This window comes from Mus caroli, chromosome 5, assembly GCF_900094665.2.
Source record: "Mus caroli chromosome 5, CAROLI_EIJ_v1.1, whole genome shotgun sequence".
Lineage (NCBI taxonomy): Eukaryota > Metazoa > Chordata > Mammalia > Rodentia > Muridae > Mus > Mus caroli.
Genome location: NC_034574.1, coordinates 19789067 through 19808245, shown reverse-complemented (window position 1 = coordinate 19808245; position 19179 = coordinate 19789067). Strand labels below are relative to the sequence as shown.

The 19179-nt window shown below is 47.7% G+C and overlaps 1 protein-coding gene and 1 long non-coding RNA gene across 9 annotated transcripts in view; one reads left to right on the top strand and one right to left on the bottom strand.

Moving 5' to 3' along the window:
- Nucleotides 1-19179, top strand: part of Prkag2 (protein kinase AMP-activated non-catalytic subunit gamma 2) — a 243123-nt gene that overhangs the window by 201448 nt on the left and 22496 nt on the right. For 4 of the 7 annotated variants that reach the window (XM_021161709.2, XM_021161711.2, XM_029477171.1 and 1 more), the window contains one exon: nucleotides 16556-16662. In XM_021161709.2, the coding sequence (XP_021017368.1) occupies nucleotides 16556-16662 (107 nt within the window). Of the gene's footprint in view, nucleotides 1-15241; nucleotides 15911-16555; nucleotides 16663-19179 lie in introns of those variants that run through there. The other 3 variants (XM_021161710.2, XM_029477173.1, XM_021161712.2) reach the window with 2 other exon arrangements.
- LOC110293867 lies at nucleotides 362-2807 on the bottom strand. 2 transcript variants are annotated; one of them, XR_003836685.1, is made up of 4 exons: nucleotides 2747-2807; nucleotides 1763-1819; nucleotides 1351-1419; nucleotides 362-528 (listed from the first exon to the last, which is right to left on the bottom strand). It is a non-coding gene; the product is annotated as an uncharacterized LOC110293867 (long non-coding RNA). The 2 variants fall into 2 exon arrangements; XR_003836684.1 differs by lacking the exon at nucleotides 362-528 and adding an exon at nucleotides 666-725.

The window sequence follows — 19179 nt, the reverse complement described above, 5'->3', positions numbered from 1 at the left end:
CTTTCACCCGACTATTTTTATCTGTATTACTGGCATTACCTTTAGGCTGAACCTCACAAATAACCCTGTCAAATGTTTCTAGATTTCTAAGAAGGCAGAACATTAAACATTTACTGTGAAGCTGAACTGGAAGAGGGAGTGGTGCTGGCTTGGAATCATCCAGAACAGCGCTTTGTTCCCCTGGAACTTTAAATTGTTCATTCATCTGAAACTCAGAAAAGCTACTTGTTTGAAGGGGAGAAAGAAGTTGCAACAGTGAGATACCACCCCTTTCCGTATCCCGGGAGCTGGTGCTAGCCCTCCACAGAGTAGGTCCGGACTGAGCGTGCCCCGGTTACCCTTGGGTAACCTTCCTTCTTACCCAGTTAGTATCTTCAATTACACATCTGGAGGCATGACCTAGAGATGAACATTGTTATTCAGGGACGTACATGATGACTGGTAGTGTTGTACCAAAGCTGTTTTTCTATTTTCTAATAAATTTCAACTCTGTTCCAATCATCAGAAGGTTCAAAGGCATTAGTAAAGCTGGAGGAAAGAAGAGGGGAGGGAGGGAGGGAGGCTGGCACAGCAAGGTCGGGGCCAGTGTTACCCTGAGCTGCCCCAATCACTGCTCTCCTGGCTGCATCAGCTAGGCTTGGATCTTCTCAGTGCCTTTCTGAGCCCCCAGTGCTTCCTGCTGCCCAGCCCTGGTGTGCCTTCTCTCCGTTGTTTCACAGGCTTCCCTTAAAGAGTGAGGCTCCAGGTCATGGGTCCACCCAGTTTGCCCGCCCCCTCCCCACACCCCCTGCTTTGCAAGACAGCAGCCCAAGGCCAAGGCCAAACACAGTAGTAGAGCTGGGATCTAAGAAAACGGATTTGTGAAATGGGCCGACTTTGGCTCCCAGACGTAGCACAGCAAGCCCTGCTCCTCTTGGTGCTCTGCCTGTCCGTCAATCACCCACCGTTTCTGCCTCCCACCCATCTTGCCACAGCTGCAAGGTGCACCCCGCATCTCATCTTTTCTCTGAAGCTCTCCGTCTGTGTGCCTGTCCCTCGTCCCCCTGTTCTGCTCTGCTGGTGTCTCCTTCTAATCCCAGCGGCCACCTTAAATGTCCATACTTGCTTTATATGCCCTGAGAATTCAGTGGTCTGATGAGCACAAAGCCGTGAGACCAGGGCCATCGCTTTATGGGTTTAAACTCTGGGGCCTGTCACATCATTTTCCTGTTTGTGTTTATCTATCCTAATTGCCTTGAATTTATTTCTTGGCCAGGTGTGAACCTGGACATACCCTCAACTGTTAATAAAGATCATCCCCCTGCAGTTGCATGCCCCGCAGTTCAGCCTGCCAGAACCCTTACTATTCACCAGCTTGGACGCTCTCGTAGGCTTGAGGTCCATTCCTGGCTCCCAGCCTGTTGTCCCCACAGTCTAGACCTGTAGAGAAGTTCAGGGTTAATGTGACTTGCGGCAGTGGTGTTCCCCATCTGCCCTTGCTGATTGGTTTCTCCTCACCTTCGTCATCTGTCCCAACACCAGCACTCTGGGTTCCCTCCCGCCCTCACAGTTCTCCATGGGCGGATTCCAGACCTCACTCACACAGTCTTGCTGTGGGAAGCTGGGCTAACTGAGTCCAGGGTGATCAGAAATAAGGAAGGAGCTGGTGTGTGATAGCTCACATGGTTATGTTTGCTGCTTCAGCGTGGTGTTGTAGTTTGCTTCCTGCCTCTATAACAATCCCCATGACTAAAAGCAACTTAGGGAAGAAAGGATCTCTCACCCCACAGCTTGTAGTTCATCATGAAGGAAAGTCAGGGCAGGAGCCTGGATGCAGGAGCTGAGGCAGAGGCCATGGAACAATGCCACTTACTGGCTTGCTCCCTATGACTCGCTCTGCCTGCTTTCTTGTATCACCTGAGAAGCAAGGATACAGGGGCCCAGAAAAGGCTCCACCCACAGCAGGCTGGCCCTCCCACATTTATCACTAACTGAGAAAATACCCCACAGACTTGCCTAAAGGCCAGTATGATAGAGGTATTTTCTCAATTTAGGTTCCCTCTTCCCAGGTAACTCCAGCTGGTGTCAGGTAGACAAAACAAACAAACAAACAAAAAAAAAACTAGACAGCAAAAAAATGAGGATCTAAACTCAATCCCCAGCACCCACATATAATAAACCTGGTAATATATAATCATGGTAATATAGGTTTGTAATCCCTGCACACTGCGAAGCGTAGACAGGCAGATCTCTGGAGCTTACTGGCCAACCAGACTAGACGAATTGCCAAGATTCACCGTAAGAGCCTATCTCAAAAACTAAGGTGGAGAGCAATGGAAAAAGACATCCAGTAGCCACCTCTGTCCCTTAGCCACACATGCACCCAAACGTGCATGCTTACATGAATACACACACACACACACACACAGAGAGAGAGAGAGAGAGAGAGAGAGAGAGAGAGAGAGAAGAGAGAGCGAGCGAGCAGGGACCACTCTGTGGGAAAGTAAAACATCTCAGAGTTCAGGCCCTGTCCTGTGAAGACTTGGCTGCCTTTCCTTGGGTAATCCACAGAGCTCCTGAAGCTTTGTTTTAGTATTCCCATCATTATGGGTTGTATCTGCCAAACACAGGCCTGGCACTTGGTAACCACTCGCTTGCTTTCCATTCCTGCTTGGAAATCAGACTCCAGAGCATCCAATAACCAGTGTACAAAAAAAAGAAAAAAAAGAGGGGAAAGAAAACAAAAAACTGTGCCCACTATTCTTACCTGGTGGGAGGGAATTGCCTAAAGGGAGTGAAGATGGGTTCTCTGTGGAGATGGCACACCTCGGGCATTGCAGCAGTCTGGCCCTCCGTGGTATCACCATACATGAACAGGTGCAGTTTCTATGTGGTATTAAATTTTCATGAGGATGGGGAATTCAGGGAGGCACTGAGAGGCTATGAAGCCTTTCCTTCTCACTAGAATCTCGGAGCTTTTAAGAGTGAGCCTCTGCAGAGTCAGCCTGCCTGTTGTTGGCTGTGACATGAGGGGTGCTGACCTCTGGTGGTAGACGTGTCAAAGTGACAGGTTCAGAAGGTTTGTCTGTGCTCTCTGAACTCTGACCTTCTCTGGCTGGGTTTATAGGCCAGGGATAGATTGATTCTTGACCACAAGAATAATTAAGATTGTATGAAATATCTGTAGTAGAAAATTTCCTGCCCAGCTTACCCTGTATTTAACATATTGCCACATGTTTTAGTATATCCAAAGTCAGGTTCAAACATATCCTAATGGTGTCCTAGGCTTAAGAAGGTACAGGAGTTGTCCTGTAGACTGTGCTTTGGAAGGTGTCTGCTGCCCACCCCCCCGAAGTTTCTGGAATGAAATTTTAGTACCCGTGTAACGTGGAAAGGAGATGTATCATCTCCCAGGTATTGATTGGTTCTTCCTAGGCATCCTGGAAAGGATGAAGCCAGCCTCCCCGCTCTCTGGCTTCCTCTCTGTCCATAGAGCCACACCCTCTTGTACCGGCTGCTGTGTGATGCTCCCCCCCCCCGCCCCCCGTTATGACACAGCCAGTAGGACACTCAGCACACATGAACACTATGCTCCTTAGGGTCTTCCCACTACCAAAATCATGAGCCAAGTAAATAGCTGTGTATTTTGTCCAAGAAGCAAAATCAGGCTAAGACAGACAGGAAAAGGTCGTGTTACCTAAAAAGAAAAAAAGAAAAAAAGAAAATCCCTGACTGGTTTAAACAAACAGGAAAGTGCATAGTGTGTTTGGATAGCAAGAAGTGGGACATATCACCAGCCTTTGCAAGTGCATGGAACCAACTAGAAAGTCATTAGGAACCAAGGTAGCACCTCCCATCACTCTGCTAGGGACTCGTGAACTTCCCTCCAGAAGACTGTCTTTCTACTTTATAGGCACCCCACCAGGGTCCAGGCCCCATCACTATCCAAATGGAACTCCATCCCACTGGCCAGAGTCTATGGGCCTGTCTCTGACCTTTGTGGCTTCCAGCTTCACCTGTCAGGTGTAAACAGGAACGGTGTTGATTGTCCAGCAGCACTGGAAAAAATTGGAAGCATTTTTAATCTTCTCTTCTCCTAGATCTTTTGATGACTACTAGCATATACTGTGGAACTATGCTGAATCTCAGATAACCCTAAGGCACAAAGCATTACACCCCACACCCACCCACCCACACACACACACACACACACACACACACCCTGGGTCATAGAAGAGCAAAGTCAGAAGAAAAGAGGTGAGCCTGGCAGTGGTGCCTTTCATCCCAGCACTTGGGAGGCAGAGGCAGGTGGATTTCTGAGTTCAAGGCCAACCTGGTCTACAGAGTGAGTTCCAGGACAGCCAGAGATACACAGAGAAAGCCTGTCACGGGGGGGGTGGGGGGGGCGAAGAAGAGGTAAAGTGCCCTCTTTAAGATGGCATATAACATTCCAGAGACTCCCCTAGAGTCAAGCCCATGTTGGAGGCCAATCTGAGGTCATCTTCCTTTCAGAAGATTACCATGGTCTCCTCTTTATTCTTTACCCCAATTCTGCCCCGCATCCAAACTTGCCAAGGTTGGCAGAAACTTATCTTCCCCCAATCCAGTGGCCAGCATCAGCCCTCATCCCCATCTTAACCTGGCGTCCACAGAGTTGCCGTGCCCTCTTCTCAACGCTCATCCCTAATCTCTACGGCATAGCTGGAGAGGCGGCTTGGTCCCTGGTGGGTTCCCCACCATAGCTGGTTGTAGATACCCTCTGTGGTTCTTTCTCTTCCCTTTGCAGCCAGTATAACACGGTGTGACTCACAGCTCCATGCAGTCACCCTTCCTAACTGAATGGAAGAAACCAAATGTTCCTGTGACTCTATACGAGGCCTACTTACCTTCACACTGGTCCTCACCTAAGAGAGTGCTCACCCCTGGCTCTGGCCCGACGTATTCATACTGGCCAGCATTTGGTTTCCTTACCACGAAACTTTAGTGTCTAAGGATGTCCAGCACACCTCTCTGGCCAGGCCTCTGTCCTTCACAGGTCGCTAGCTATCAAGACCAGCCATGATTCCTACAGTCTTCTTGCCTTCCTGATCTCTTCTTCCCCTTCCCGACCTCGCCACTTCTCTTTCTTTCTGTCCTAGAAGGAAAGGATGGAAAGAAGCAGGAGGGACCCCAAGAGTAGGTGAGGTTGGTCATGGAACACGTATGAAGGATTGAAGGAGACAGAGCAAGCTGCAGAGATGTGCTTGTCTGGGGACCAAAAGCAGCCTGTGAAGGAAAGGGAGTATTTTATCTTACAAAACCCAGGCGGCATGCCTTCACTGAGTGAAGTCAGGGAAAAGTCAGGGAAGGAACCTGGAGGCAGAGCCCATAAAGGAATGGCCTTGCTCAGCCTCCATTTTTATACAACCCAGGATCACCTGCCCAAGATTGGCACTATCACCCATAGTGTTCCTGCCAGTCCAGTCCTCTGCATCCTCTCTCTGCACCTTGCTAGAAGCTTTCCATGAGCACGCTCGCCTGTTCTTGGGGTCCACTCCTGCCTCCCTCCCTCCCTCTGCTTCCTTCTTCCTCCTTGCAGCATCCCTCCAGCCCACTTTAAAGTCCTTTGCCACCTTGAGCCCACACCTGTGTGCACACACACCAACTCCACCAAAACTCTGTCTTCTTCTCAAGGGTTATTCGTTCATATTCTCTCCCCCCCCCTCAATGGTTCTCCTTCCCTCTTCTCTTGCTAAGCCCTGTACACTTAACCTAGTCTTTAAAATGACCATAAGAAGCAGATCGCCCCATTTCCATTGCATAGAGGAAGAAAGTAAAAAAGAACAGGCTTGCACGTCTAAGCCAGACAGAACTTCACTAAGTATCTTATTGCCCTATGGGGTCTCTCTTAGTCAGGGTTTCTATTCCTGCACAAACATCATGACCAAGAAGCAAGTTGGGGAGGAAATGGCTTATTCAGCTTACACTTCCATACCATATTGCTGTTCATCACCAAGGAAGTCAGGACTGGAACTCAAGCAGGTCAGAAAGCAGGAGCTGACGCAGAGGCCATGGAGGGATGTTCTTTACTGGCTTGCTTCCCCCGGCTTGCTCAGCCTGCTCTCTTATAGAACCCAAGACTACCAGCCCAGAGATGGTACCACCCACAAGGGGCCCTCCCCACTTGATCACTAATTGAGAAAATGCCTTACATCTGAATCTCATGTAGGCAATTCCCCAACTGAAGCTCCTTTCTCTGTGATAACTCCAGCCTGTGTCACACAAAACCAGCCAGTACAATTGACCCCTTGTCAACTTGACACACAAACACATCACTATTAAGCCTCAACCCTTACATTCTTATTCATCCCCAATATCTAAATAACTTTAAGTGTCCCACAGTCTTTACATATTAAAAGTTCAATCCTTTTAAAATATCCAATATCTTTTAAAATCCAAAGTCTTTTTACAATTAAAAGTCTCTTAACTGTGGGATCTACTAAAATATTTTCTTCCTTCAAGAGTGAAAAATATCAGGGCACAGTCACAATCAAAAGCAAAAATTAAACTCCAGCTGTCCAATGTCTGGGATCCAACTCATGATCTTCTGGGCTCCTCCAAGGGCTTGGGTCACTTCTCCAGCCCTGTCCTTTGTAGCACACACGTTGTCTTCTAGGCTTCAGCTGCCTATANTCCACTGCTGCTGCTGTTCTTGGTGGTCATCTCATGGTTCTGGCATCTCCAAACACTGATGTCTTCCGATGTAACTAGACTTCACCAACAGCCTCTCATAGGCTCTCTTCATGGTACCAAGCCTCAACTCCTTTGCATGACCCCTTCAGTCCTGGGCCATCAATTGCAACTGAGGCTACACCTTCACCAATGACCTTCCATGGCCTCTCACAGTGCTGAGCCTCAGCTGCTCTGCGTGACCCCTTCATGCCTTCAAAACCAGTACCACCTGGGTGACTCTTACACATTACCAAGTCCANCCACAGCACAAGGTACAACCGTGGCTATCTCTGGAACACAGCCTCTGTGCTCTCAAAAAAACACTTCCCAGAAGATGTCAATTCAATGATGCTGGTCTCTTCTTAATCACCGCTAATTTCTTAGCTCCAGCTAACCAGCATCAATAGTCCCAGAAATGCAAAGGTTTCACTCTAGTGGTTCTGGTATCTTGTTAATCACAGCTGATTCTTCAGTCCCAGCTAACCAGAACCACAGAATCTTCACAATCAAACTAGCAATGGCCCTGAAAAGAGTCTTTAATCTTCCCTCTGAAATTTCACAAGCCAGGCCTCCATCTTCTGCACTGTTCAACATTATCTTCCAAGCTCCAACACAAAATCCCACAGAGTTCTTAACACCGAATAGATCTTCTAGCCCAAAGTTCCAAAGTCCTTCCACAGTCCTCCCCAAAACATGGTCAGGTTGTCACAGGAATACCCCACTATGCTGGTACCAATTTGTCTTAGTCAGGGTTTCTATTCCTGCACAAACATCATGACCAAGAAGCAAGTTGGGGAGGAAAGGGTTTATTCAGCTTACATTTCCATACTGCTGTTCATCACCAAGGAAGTCAGGACTGGAACTCAAACAGGTCAGGAAGCAGGAGCTGATGCAGAGGCCATGGAGGGATGTTCTTTACTGGCTTGCTTCCCCTGGCTTGCTCAGCCTGTTCTCTTATAGGACCCAAGACTACCAGCCCAGAGATGGCACCACCCACAAGGGGCTCTCCCCACTTGATCACTAATTGAGAAAATGCCTTACAGTTGGATCTCACTTCCCCAACTGAAGCTCCTTTCTCTGTGATAACTCAAGCCTGTGTCAAGTTGACACACAAAACCAGCCAGTACAGGGTCACTCGCATTTCTTTGATATTAAATCTCAGGCTCCAAGAGACTTCATTTTCTCTAAATATTGTTCCAGGGATTTGGAGTTTTAGCCTTCACACTCACACATAGCCTGGAGTACTTCAGCTGATTGATTCTCATGAGAATAAAAACCAGAGCTATTTGTATTGAAAGCACTGTGCGGGTGAGGGAGAGCTGACTTTGGTAACGGTGAATGAAGTAGAGAAGTGGAGGAGAGTGGGAGGTACCAAGTCTCTCTGAGATGAGGTTGCACCTCCATGCATCTGTGCACTCCGAGCCTGCTGTGTCCGGTGATGAGACAAGTCATAGGCAATCCCTCAGGCAGGACGTGCCCCTTACTGGCAGAGTCTGTGTGAAGGAGGGTCTTCCAGAGCTTTTCTTTGTAGGAATGAGGTGTGTTCTGCTAAGGGAAGAGAGAAGGAGTCTGACCTGTGTGACCTGTGACCTCAAGATGCACACACACACTTGGTGTCTTGGCTGTGTGCCCTTTGGTCTTATTGGCGACCCTAGCTTTGAAGTTTGAACAGATGACCCACCGTTTAAATGCTTCTACAGTTAGTGCCGCAGTCACTAAGAGAATGAGTCCGATTTAGATTGGGGTGCTTTTCCTCCTGTTTAGTAGTTCCAGGACTTTAAACAAAGTACTAGAACTGTCTTGGTGAGATTTGGGACAGGGCAGCCAGGACCCGAACAGACTTCCTGGAACCACAGCCTCACTTACGGCTGGCTGCTCCCGGCCTGAGGCCAGCGGTTCCTGGTGGTGCTGCCCAGTTGGTAGTTATTAGTTGTATTTGCTATTTTCTCATCGCTGTGACAGAAGCAAGTTAACGGGAGAAAGGCTTACTGGGTTCACAGTTGAAGGGGACACAGTACATCGTGACATTAGGAGTGAGAAGGATGGTCATGTGTCATCCTGGGTCAGGATCAGAGAGGGATGAAAGCTTGGCTCCCTCTCTCCTCCTTATACAGTCTCAGCTCCTCGCCCAGGAACTGCTGCTGCACACGTGCGGGTGGGTGCTCCCTCCTCAGTTAACCTGATCCAGCGAATCCCTGTAGACATTCTAGACCCTGTCCACTGGCAGTTATCTATCACAGTAGTAAATTAATCAGTAGGCATTATCTCCAGCACAAGACGCTGAGCCTGGTTCTGAGTCTTGTGTCATGGACCATCCTGCCTTTAAGCTTGAGTAAAGCTCACTAGGAAGCCATTATTCCCTTAGCCCCCATTCTGGTGCCTGCTGTTCTGATCATCTCTTCATGCCTCTGCTTCAAGTACAAGCAGTGCAGTACAGTGACTGTCCTCTTCATCTTCATACTATTGAGACCAAAAAGATGAAGCAGTGTACACATTTTTGCACTTTCTAAATTAAAGATCTGTGGAAGTGGGTTTGGGAAAAATATTAATAATTTATGATACTTTGAGGGCCACTGGAACTTGGATTTGTCTAGTTTGGCAGTCTTCAGAATTTTTAGAATATATAGTGTGCTGGTGAGATGGCTTGGTAGGTAAGAGGGCTTGCTGTCCAAACAGGAGGGCCTGAGTTCAAATCCCCAGCACCCACACAACAGGCCAGGCATGACTGTACATGCTTGTAACCCCAGGCTAGGAGGTGGAGATGAGCAGATCTAGCCTAGCTGTATTGGTGAGCTTTGGGTTCCTCCTGTCAAGGCAGTGAGGAGGCAGATAAGCAGAGTCATAAGAGAAAATGCTCTACACCCTCCTGTAGCTTCCATTGGCACACCAGTGAACACATGCATGCACACACACATACGTGCAAATGGTAATTAGATAGGTAGGTAGGTAGGTAGGTAGGTAGATAGATAGATAGATAGATAGATAGATAGATAGATAGATAGGTAGATAGGTAGGTAGGTAGGTAGATAGGTAGGTAGATAGGTAGGTAGGTAGGTAGATAGGTAGATAGATAGATAGATAGATAGATAGATAGATAGGATAAACATTTTAAATTGTTTCTGCAATCATAATTCCATGTTTCTTACCAGAATTAGAAAATAGCTTCAGTATAAGTATACTTACAACTTATTAAGCTTTAGAACACTGATGTGTTTTTTAAAGAAAATCACAGGGCTGTTTCCATATGGTCATTATTTCAGTGATGCCCGCCCTCAACTCTCTCTCTGATAACCTAATGTTGTAAAGGCATATACTGAGAAGAAAGTGTGTTTACTTCTCTTCTGTGTAGCTTCCCATCAGTCCTTGCGGCAGGGTCCACCCGTGCCACAGTGCTTGTGTGGAGGTCAGGACAAGGTGCAGGAGCCCAGCCTTCCCTTTTGGCTACTGGAAGCTTTTGCTTGTGTCTGACAGGATGGGCAGAGGACCCAGATCTCTGCTTGCCCCTGTCACATGTGATCTATGCATTTTCAGTGGCCAGTGGTGGCTTGTGTCCAACATGTACAAGAACTCGCTGCATGCTGGATGTAAAGATGAGTGAATGAGCCATGCTCGCTGCTCTGTACAGTCTCCAGTCTTAGGAAGACCCAGGCCTATAAATGCAGTGGACTTGTGAGGGCTCCCGGGCAACTGCTCGTAAAGCACTAATGGACATGTCACAACAGCAGCAATTCAGTCCATTGCAAGAGGCTGCAGGAGGAAGTGCTCTTTGAACTGATCTTTGAAGGTATGTTAGTGTCCTGCGGCCTCTGTCGCCAATCTTTAGTGAACAGCAGAAACGTCTTCTCCCACAGTTTTGAAGGCCACAAGTCTGATGTAAGTTATCAGCAGCCCTAGAGGCTGGAGAATTTTTCCCAGGTGCATCCATCCCTCTCTGCCTAGCTCTTTGTCTGTCTGCACCCCTCCTTCTTCTGTCCCACCACCCCCTCTCTGCTTCTGCTGATTGCTGACAGTCCTTGGCGTTCAGCACTGTCTCCATGTTCCTCTCTGGATCTCTTTCAACTCTTCTCTCTTTTACGAGGACCTGCCATTGAGTCCAGGATTTGTCTTGTGTCAGGGTCTGACATCTGAAACTCCCTGACTACAAAACATTTGCTATTTAAGTGGCCATTCTGGGAGCAGGGTGTCACTGTTCAGGCCACTACTGAAAGGATCTGATAGACCACAAACAAGAGCACCCAGTGTGTGCAAAGACACAGTGGGACTCCTTGAGAACACCTTCCTGAAGTCCATGTTTCTTTCGAGGATATTCTAGTGTGATTCCAATGCATTTACGGGGGGCAGGGGGGTAGGGGGTGTCACAGACAGGCAGACAGATAGGTTCCAACTAGACTCCTGAAACTTGAATTAAATTGAGTCCACTCTGGCTGCATGGGGCTACATGGGGCAGGGCATCACGTCACTGAGTCCATGTTGCTAGGACATCATGTCCAGTTTTAGAAAGAGAAATCCCATCTGCCTAGAATCCCATTTAGGGCCTACCATAGTGTGTATTTAAGCTTAGCCGGTACATCTCGCAGACTTACTAACCTTTCTTTTACATCACACTGTAGGGAACTCACTGCCTACTGGCCTGCATTCTGACAGCTCCTTTGGACAGCAGTACTGGGCTAACACACAGTGCAGAAAGTAGGTGACCTCTCTCCACTTGGGGGACCAGGTCCTCAAAGACCAGTCAGGGTGCCTCTAGTGGTGATGTGCAAGATGCAGAAGTAAAAGGGGGTGTTGTTTCAAGGGAGAGGGAGAGACTTGGAGCTCAGACCCAGAAGGGCCTAAGTCTAGACGTCTGACTCTCTCTGAACAAAGCTGCTTTGGGGTGGGGGGGGGGGGGGGGGGGGTTCTTTGTTTGGGCTGAGTTGGGTTGTTTTTGTTTTTGCTTTTTCTCCTTAACCACAAATTACCTATTTTTCTCTCTGCTTTCAAATGCAATTTTGGATTTAATAATGATGTAAATGAAGGAAGTGGCTCCTCTGAAGACCAGAAAGTGGGGTAAACTTTGCCTGACTTGGCTGTGGACTGTGCTCTGTATTGGTGGTATCTGTCCTCCATCTACACCACTGGGCATTCAGCATGTGTTCTTACCTCTTAACCATTTTGCTTAATTTAGTCAAGATTTTTTCTCATTTTTAAGAACATTATAGTCTACTCCTGAGAAAGCTTCAGGCTTACTCTAGTTGTGAGGCATACTCCAAAGGCCCTCACATGCTGTCACTGCCCGAGGCACCTGATTTCAGTGTGCAATCCAGGGTGAGAGCCTGTGACAGCAACAGGACGTGACTAAAACTAAGGAAACCTGGGCAGTGTGGACTCTGGTTAGTAGCTGGTTCACGCTCACTCTGGGTTCATTAGCAGTGTACCATACTAATAAAAGATGTTAGCAATGGGGAACATGGCTTCTGTCACCCAGAGGCTGCATAAGACATCTTTTCAGGGACAGTCAGGCTCCACACCCCTGACTGGATCCAGGAAGCACAGAGTTCTAACAGCCTCATTCTCGACCAGGATGACTAGAGGCTGCAGTGGAAAGGCAATCCCGGGAGGCAGGCAGGCAAAACCAAACTCAGGGCTCTGTGAGACCAGACAGAAGCCCCATGGCTCACACTGGCATGTTGTCTGAGCGGCGAAAGCCAGTCTCTGAGCAACACCACATATGACAGTTACAGCCTGGGAGGAAACCGTTATCTGTGAGTCCAGATTGATGTTGGTACATTCATACATGAACACACGGGAACTACTGTCCCCGAGAGAATCATGCCACATTACATAGATGCTCTGCCTTGAGGAAGATGGAACCCAGTTCCTCACCTCCTGAGTGTGGCCTCGGGAGACCACAGCACAGAAAGAGGAATAAGGACCCTGAGCCAGGTGACAAGATTGATGAGTCAGCAATATCGCCGCTGTGTCCTTAATGTGAGGTGAGGAAAAACACCAAGTCAAGGTTGTCAGAACCACAGAACGTCTTCCTGCCCTCCTTAGAACGACCAAGGTCGTCAAGCAGAAGGGAAGTCCGCATGGAGGAACGCAAGCAGGCATAGTGGTTATGGGCTGTCATAGCTGGGCCCCTAAACAAGAAAAAAAAATGTAGGGGGAAAATACAGAAATCCTAATGCTTCTTCCACTCACAGTGGATGAGGTCCTCCTGCATCAACTCAACAGTCAAGACAACCTCTCTCAAACTCTCCATAGGCCAGTCTGGCTAGGCAGTTCCACACTGAGGCTTTCCTGTCAGGTGACTCTGGGCTGTGTCAAGTGGACAGTTAGAACTAATGCGGACCCCCAGTGAGTGAAAGGTAATATCCGGTGTCACGGTTGGTTTATTATTGACAGGTGTACTGGAGCAGTTGGGTGGTTCATCTCTACTGTCTACTCCTGTGATTGGGGAGGCACCTAGGAGATCCGTAAAGCAATCCAGGTTTGTCTGAGGTCATTTCCAAAGAGAATTCACTAAGGAGAAAAGTTTCACGCTGAGCGTTGTGGCCCACAGCACAGGCTTGCTCTCTGGCTGCCGGGAGTTAAAGTGCTGTACTTGGTACAGGTATGTAGCATCACAAAACACCAGACGTCCATGGACCATAGTCTCTAAAACTGAGCCAGATTGCATCCTTGATTCTGTCAGTTATTTCTGTTCAGTACTCGAAGCTGGAGAGTTGCCTTGGAAAGAATGAGCTCTGGCCGCTTGTCTAGAGGACCCTGGCTCCTTCCTTCCCCTGCTCTCACACAGGCCACACACAGCTACCTGTAACTGCAGCTGCAGCGGAGTCAACCGCCCAAAGGCACCGCACTTGTACACACACACATTCACATAAATTTGAGTCACAGAGAAGCTGGGCTGTTGTTCACTGTTCCTGACTCTCTAGTTCTCAATGCTCTGGGACAGAGATGTAGGGAATATGTAAATATTGATGATGCAGGCTGGAGCTTAACAAGCTGTTGTGCTAGGTGCTTAGAAGGTGCTAGAATGCCAGTCGGAACTGGACTCCAGACCATTCATGTTACATGTTACCTGTGGCACAGGGATCATTCGCTGCTTTTAACCAAATTTATAATCAAACTTTGAGCAAAACCAGAGCAGAGAGGTCTGAGTGACTTCCATTCTGCCCAGAAGAAACATTTTCAAAGGCTGCTTCGAGGAATACTGTCCAAGCTACTTTGCAGCTTACAGGTACCAATAGTTGAATGTGCCTCGAGTCTAAGAAGAGACTGGGCTTGGACTTTTAAGCAGTTAATTTGAGCCTTTTAGAGGTCAAGGGTGGAATGTTGTAGTTTTAGAAAGGATGTAATTGTGGGCTTTTCTACCTGTGCCCCCAAATTCTCCGAAATAAAGATTCTAAGACTCCTTCTACATGAATAAATGCGTAGGCCAGTAGCTTTGGCTCATTTCCACTAGCTCATAACTCAGTTAAACTGGTCTAAGTCACGCCGTGTGGCTGGTTACCTCTCCTAAAGTTTCTTTTTTGTTTTTTTGTTTGTTTGTTTGTTTTTGTTTTTGTTTTTTGTTCTTCGAGACAGGGTTTCTCTGTATAGCCCTGGCTGTCCTGGAACTCACTCTGTAGACCAGGCTGGTCTCGAACTCAGAAATCCGCCTGCCTCTGCCTCCCGAGTGCTGGGATCAAAGGTGTGCGCCACCACGCCCGGCTCTCCTTCAGTTTCATGCGACTGTCTTCCTCAGAATTCCTGACTCTATCCAGAAGCCCTCTCTGTCCCAGAACTCCCACCTCCCTCTCTCCTGCCTAAGCTAATAGGCCAGCAGCATTTTATTGACAGCCAATGCTTCTATACATTGCACAAGAGATTCTTTCTCCAGGGGGGTGTTTAGGTGTCATGTTGTCAAGAAGCAGACTTGGGATAACTCATTTTACTGTGATTTGTATTTATTGCGTGTGCGTGAGATAGAGCAAGGACCGGGTGATGTTGCAGTGTGCACTTGCTTCTTCCACCTTTACGTGGGTTCCAGGCACTAAACTCAGGTCATCCATTCCAGGCTGTGAGGTCAAATCCCTGCCTGTTGAGCCACCTCACAAGCCCTATGATTGCTGACCTTGTCAACTTCGCTAGCTATGAAGCACACCTCCGAGAGTGTGTGAGCATTTCTACAGAGAATTAACCAAGACAGTAGACGTCTTCTGAATGTAAAAGCCAGTGGAATAAAGGAAGAAAGAAGGGCCAGCAGAGAGATGGCTCAGCGGTTAGGAGTGCCTGCTGCTCTTCCAGAGGACCCCAGTTCAGGCACCAGTGTCCACATTGGGCAGCTCACAGCTGCTTGTATCCAACTCTAGGAGATCTGATGCCCTCCTCTGGCTTCTGTGGGAACCTGCACGCGTGTGGCATGATATTTTTAATCAAGGGGAATTGAGACAGTTATGCTCAAAATATGTCTAACACAAAATTTACCGATTTTTTTTTTTAAATTCAAGTTTGGATAATCCTGCTACAAAGGTTTTTTTTTTTTTTTTTTCTCAGATTTTTATTTTAGATATTGAGAGAAACACAGGCATCTACTGTGTGCACAGTTCTTACGAAAAGCCTGTTTTGTATGCTTGGCTCTGGTGGGGATGCTGGCATTCAAATGCATATGAAGCAAACACTACACTCCTGGTTTACACTCTAGCCCAAGAGACTTGATTTTCGTCTTGTGTTTTACTGTTGCCAGTCTGTCTTGCTTTCACTCACCTGAGTTCTGATTTACTTTAGCAAGCGACTGGTAACTTGGGTAAACTGAACTGATGCTGCCTGCAGGGCAGCTGATGAAGACCCCAGCGCTGTCAGTGATGGCAGAATTGGATCAGCTCCTCCCTGGCGTCTGTTCTAGCACTTTCAGAGTTGCCGTTCTTCCCGGGCAGGACCCAGTTTCTCCGGTAGATAAATCTTTCAAGAAAAGATAGCAGCACACTGACTTCAGTTTCACCCACTTATCCAGGCACTGAGCCGTCACCAGTTCCCAGCCTCATAAGCGACACCCTGTCCTCGGCAGTGTACTTGATAGTGTGAAGACTGCAGTCACAGACTGTATTATTCCCTGTAAAGTGTCACAGTCTCCGCCCCTGGCTCACTGGGAGCTGTGGGGGACCAAGAGCAGCGGGGGTTCTCTAACCCCTGTCCTCCTGTTTCACCATCTCTGCCCACAGGCATTTGGTAACTATGCTTCAGGGCAGAAAAACTACAGGTAACCCCCAGGAATAGCCCCTGACCCCAAAGGGCAGAGATGTCCCCTGCTGGAAGACAGTTCTGTACCCAAGAGCTCAGAGCCTTCTCCTTTACTCCTTTGCCACCGGTGACATCAAACTGTAATCTGCTCATAGGCAGTCTTATTTTGAGCTTTTTGGGTTTTTTTTCTCTCTGTTCTCTTGGCTCACTCACCCCTTGGTCTTGAGTCAGCTTTGGGAAGAACTTATACTAAGCCATATGCAGTAGGTGTTTGTGAGCTCAACTAATTAGTTACATGAGTAAGAATCTGATCATTCAGAGAAACTGCCCAGGAAGGAAAATAGAGTTTAGAATGAAAGTAGAGTTAGAGTCAGTGTTGACAAGATAGAAAGTGAAAAATAGACCTAGTGCCTTCAGAGGAAGGCGTGGAGACTTCCTGGCTGTCCACAGGCATTTGGTAGTCAAGTCTATCATATGCAGATAGTCTTCGGGGAGGGGCAGGGGGAACTTTTCAGTTTGCAGGCCTTTTTCCCACACCCCCACCTGCCATCCTAATGTGCCAGCCAGGACTTGCAGGAGTGGCTACCCCTCTCCCATCATGTCATGGCCATGGGTCCTCTGAGGTGACAGCAGTTTATTGTAACCCATTGCCTTTTCTCTTTAGCAGAAGACTCAGAAAGTGGCGTTTATATGCGATTCATGAGGTCCCACAAGTGTTATGACATCGTTCCAACCAGTTCAAAGCTTGTTGTCTTCGACACTACGTTGCAAGTGAGTATACCTAGCTTCTGATCGCTTGTTGTGGGTTGCTGTGTACATGGTAATTCAACTCGCAGGCCTTCCCTGAGCTCTTCTGTGAATCCGGCCTAGGCTGAGGTTTTGTCTCCATCCCCATGGTAACCTCATAAGGAACTCACTATTGCTGAGTGAATTCTACCACACAAACACTGAGTTCTACTTTAACACGAATCAAAGCTAAATCCACAGACTCCTCAGCCTGCAGGCAGTACTGTAAGGCGGGGGACTTGAACCCAAGTCTGTCTGCTTGGGTAGGAGCCTAAGCCCAAGTGTACTAAACTGCCCTGCCTCCCTCACTGGGGCCTGATTGTCTCTACTGGTTATTCAGTAAATATATGGTTAATATTAGAAAAAAATGGTGAGGTGAATAATTTCTTGAAAAAGAACTTTATTGGTTTTTTTTTCCAACCAGGAAATTTGAACCTGATCATTTTGCTATTTAAATTGTATTTATTGGAGCTTTTATCTTTTTATCAATGTGACTTATAATTGCCTGTGAAAGTTCTAAATTACGTGTTCAGTGTAACAATCAAGTTATAGCCAGTGTATAAGATCTATATGCACAATTGTGAATGCACACAGATGTGCCACATCACCAGATAAGATTGCCTTCACCTGTGTTCCAATAAGTAGATACTAAACCAGGAACCAGTGGGCAAATGGCTTATGAAGGGTGTATTCTGGGAGTTGGTGGGGACCCCAGAGGCCAGCAAGAGTGTGATTTCAACAATAGCGGGGGGTGGGGGGAGGGTGGGAACAAACACCCTAAGCCTCAGTGGAACCCTGGGCACCCAGAAAAATTCATCCCAGCCTCATGTGTTGTGTATGCAGAGCTGACCTGGGAGAGACACCCAGGCTCCTCCAGCTCTACCCCACTGCCTCCCACCTACCTATGTGCCTACCTCCCACCACAGCCTTTGTTTAGAGGAAACACCAGGCCCTTGGAGCCCTTCTCTCTGCACAAGAGACCAAAAGGAAGACAGAAGTGGCTTTGGCTTTTGCTTAATCGCATTTCCAACTTTTTTTTTTAATTTATGGAAATACAGTTTATTTTTTAAATGGGCTTTAAGACCTGTGAGCTAGCAGATTCTCACTGAACCAGGGAGCCTTCAGGTAACCCTCAGGTGATCCTCAGGGTGCCCTTAGGGAACTCTCAGGGTCCTATTAAGCCCTTAAGCATCTCTGATCCTTTGACATAGGACAGAAAGCATATACATGGTTACCAAAGGGAAGGTGGATCTTAGAAAGTCATTCTAAATGTCTCTACAGCAGTTGCTACCAATTTCAGTAAATAAACAGGCATTCTGAGTCCTCAAAATAAAGTAGACCCCCACACTGCTCCCCAGTCTTCCTCTCAGAAGCAGCCACTCTTGACCCTTCACTTTTAAATAAACAGCCACAAGTACCAATCCACCGTTTATCTAGATTTTATTGTGCCCTGGGCTTGACTCTCTTTGGAATTAAGAGTTTAGCCAAGCTGAGTAACCCGTGAAGAATGCAGTGTTTTCCAGATGCCCAAGGTCAACCATGTCCTGTCACTTGTACAGTTAACGAAAGCCATGTGCACATCCCATCCCAGAATCATGGATCCCGTGGGTCTGAGCTTGAAGGGAGCTGATTTCTGCACAAGAAGACAGGGCATGCTGGCATTGGATAGAGTGGAGGGAAAGATATGCTCAAAGCTTTGAAGACTAACTGCCTCGGTGCTCCTGGGCACACCCCTGAGAGCTAGGAGAGCAGCAGGCAGGGACCAAAGAGGCAGAACAGCCTGAAGGCCTGCACCCAGAGCCTGTGCAGTGATTGGCTTAGCAGTGGGCACATCACGGAACACCAGAATGTGGCTATTAAAAAGAGGGAAAGAAGTCAGGGCACTGCTTTAGTCCCAGCACTTGGGAGGCAGAGGCAGGCAGATCTCTGAGTCTGATCTCTGAGCATAGCCTACAAAGCAAGTTCAGGGATATGCAGGGTTACACAGAGAAACTATGTCGCAAAAGAAAAGGAAAAGAAAAGAGAGCAAGGTGTAGTGGTACATGCCTGCAGCCGCAGCCCTGAGAGACAGAGGCAGGAGGATCAAGAGCTCAGGACCATCCTCGGCTACATGGTAAACTAGAGGCCAGCTTGGGCTACTTGGGAGAAGAGGAGAAAGGAAGAAGTTTGCTGAGAAGTGATGTTCGGTTCGGCTTGGTTTTTGAGGGGGATGTAAACCAGCGTATGTAGCGACCAAACTAACACAGCCCTGGCCAGCAGGAGCAGAGTGGAGTGGCATCACGGGGACACGGAGAAAGAGCATTCTTGCACAAGGCTTTTCAACTTGAGTCTTGAGAGATTAACTCAACCACCCACAAAACCTCTAATTTTAAAACTGTCACAAACTGAAGGCTCCAAGTCTCCCCCATGTCATCTTTCAGACCCGAGGAAGAGGAAATCGATAGATAGTGTGAAATAGTGTCCGCTAGGGATTACCTACATCACACTCTAAAGTGGCCGTCG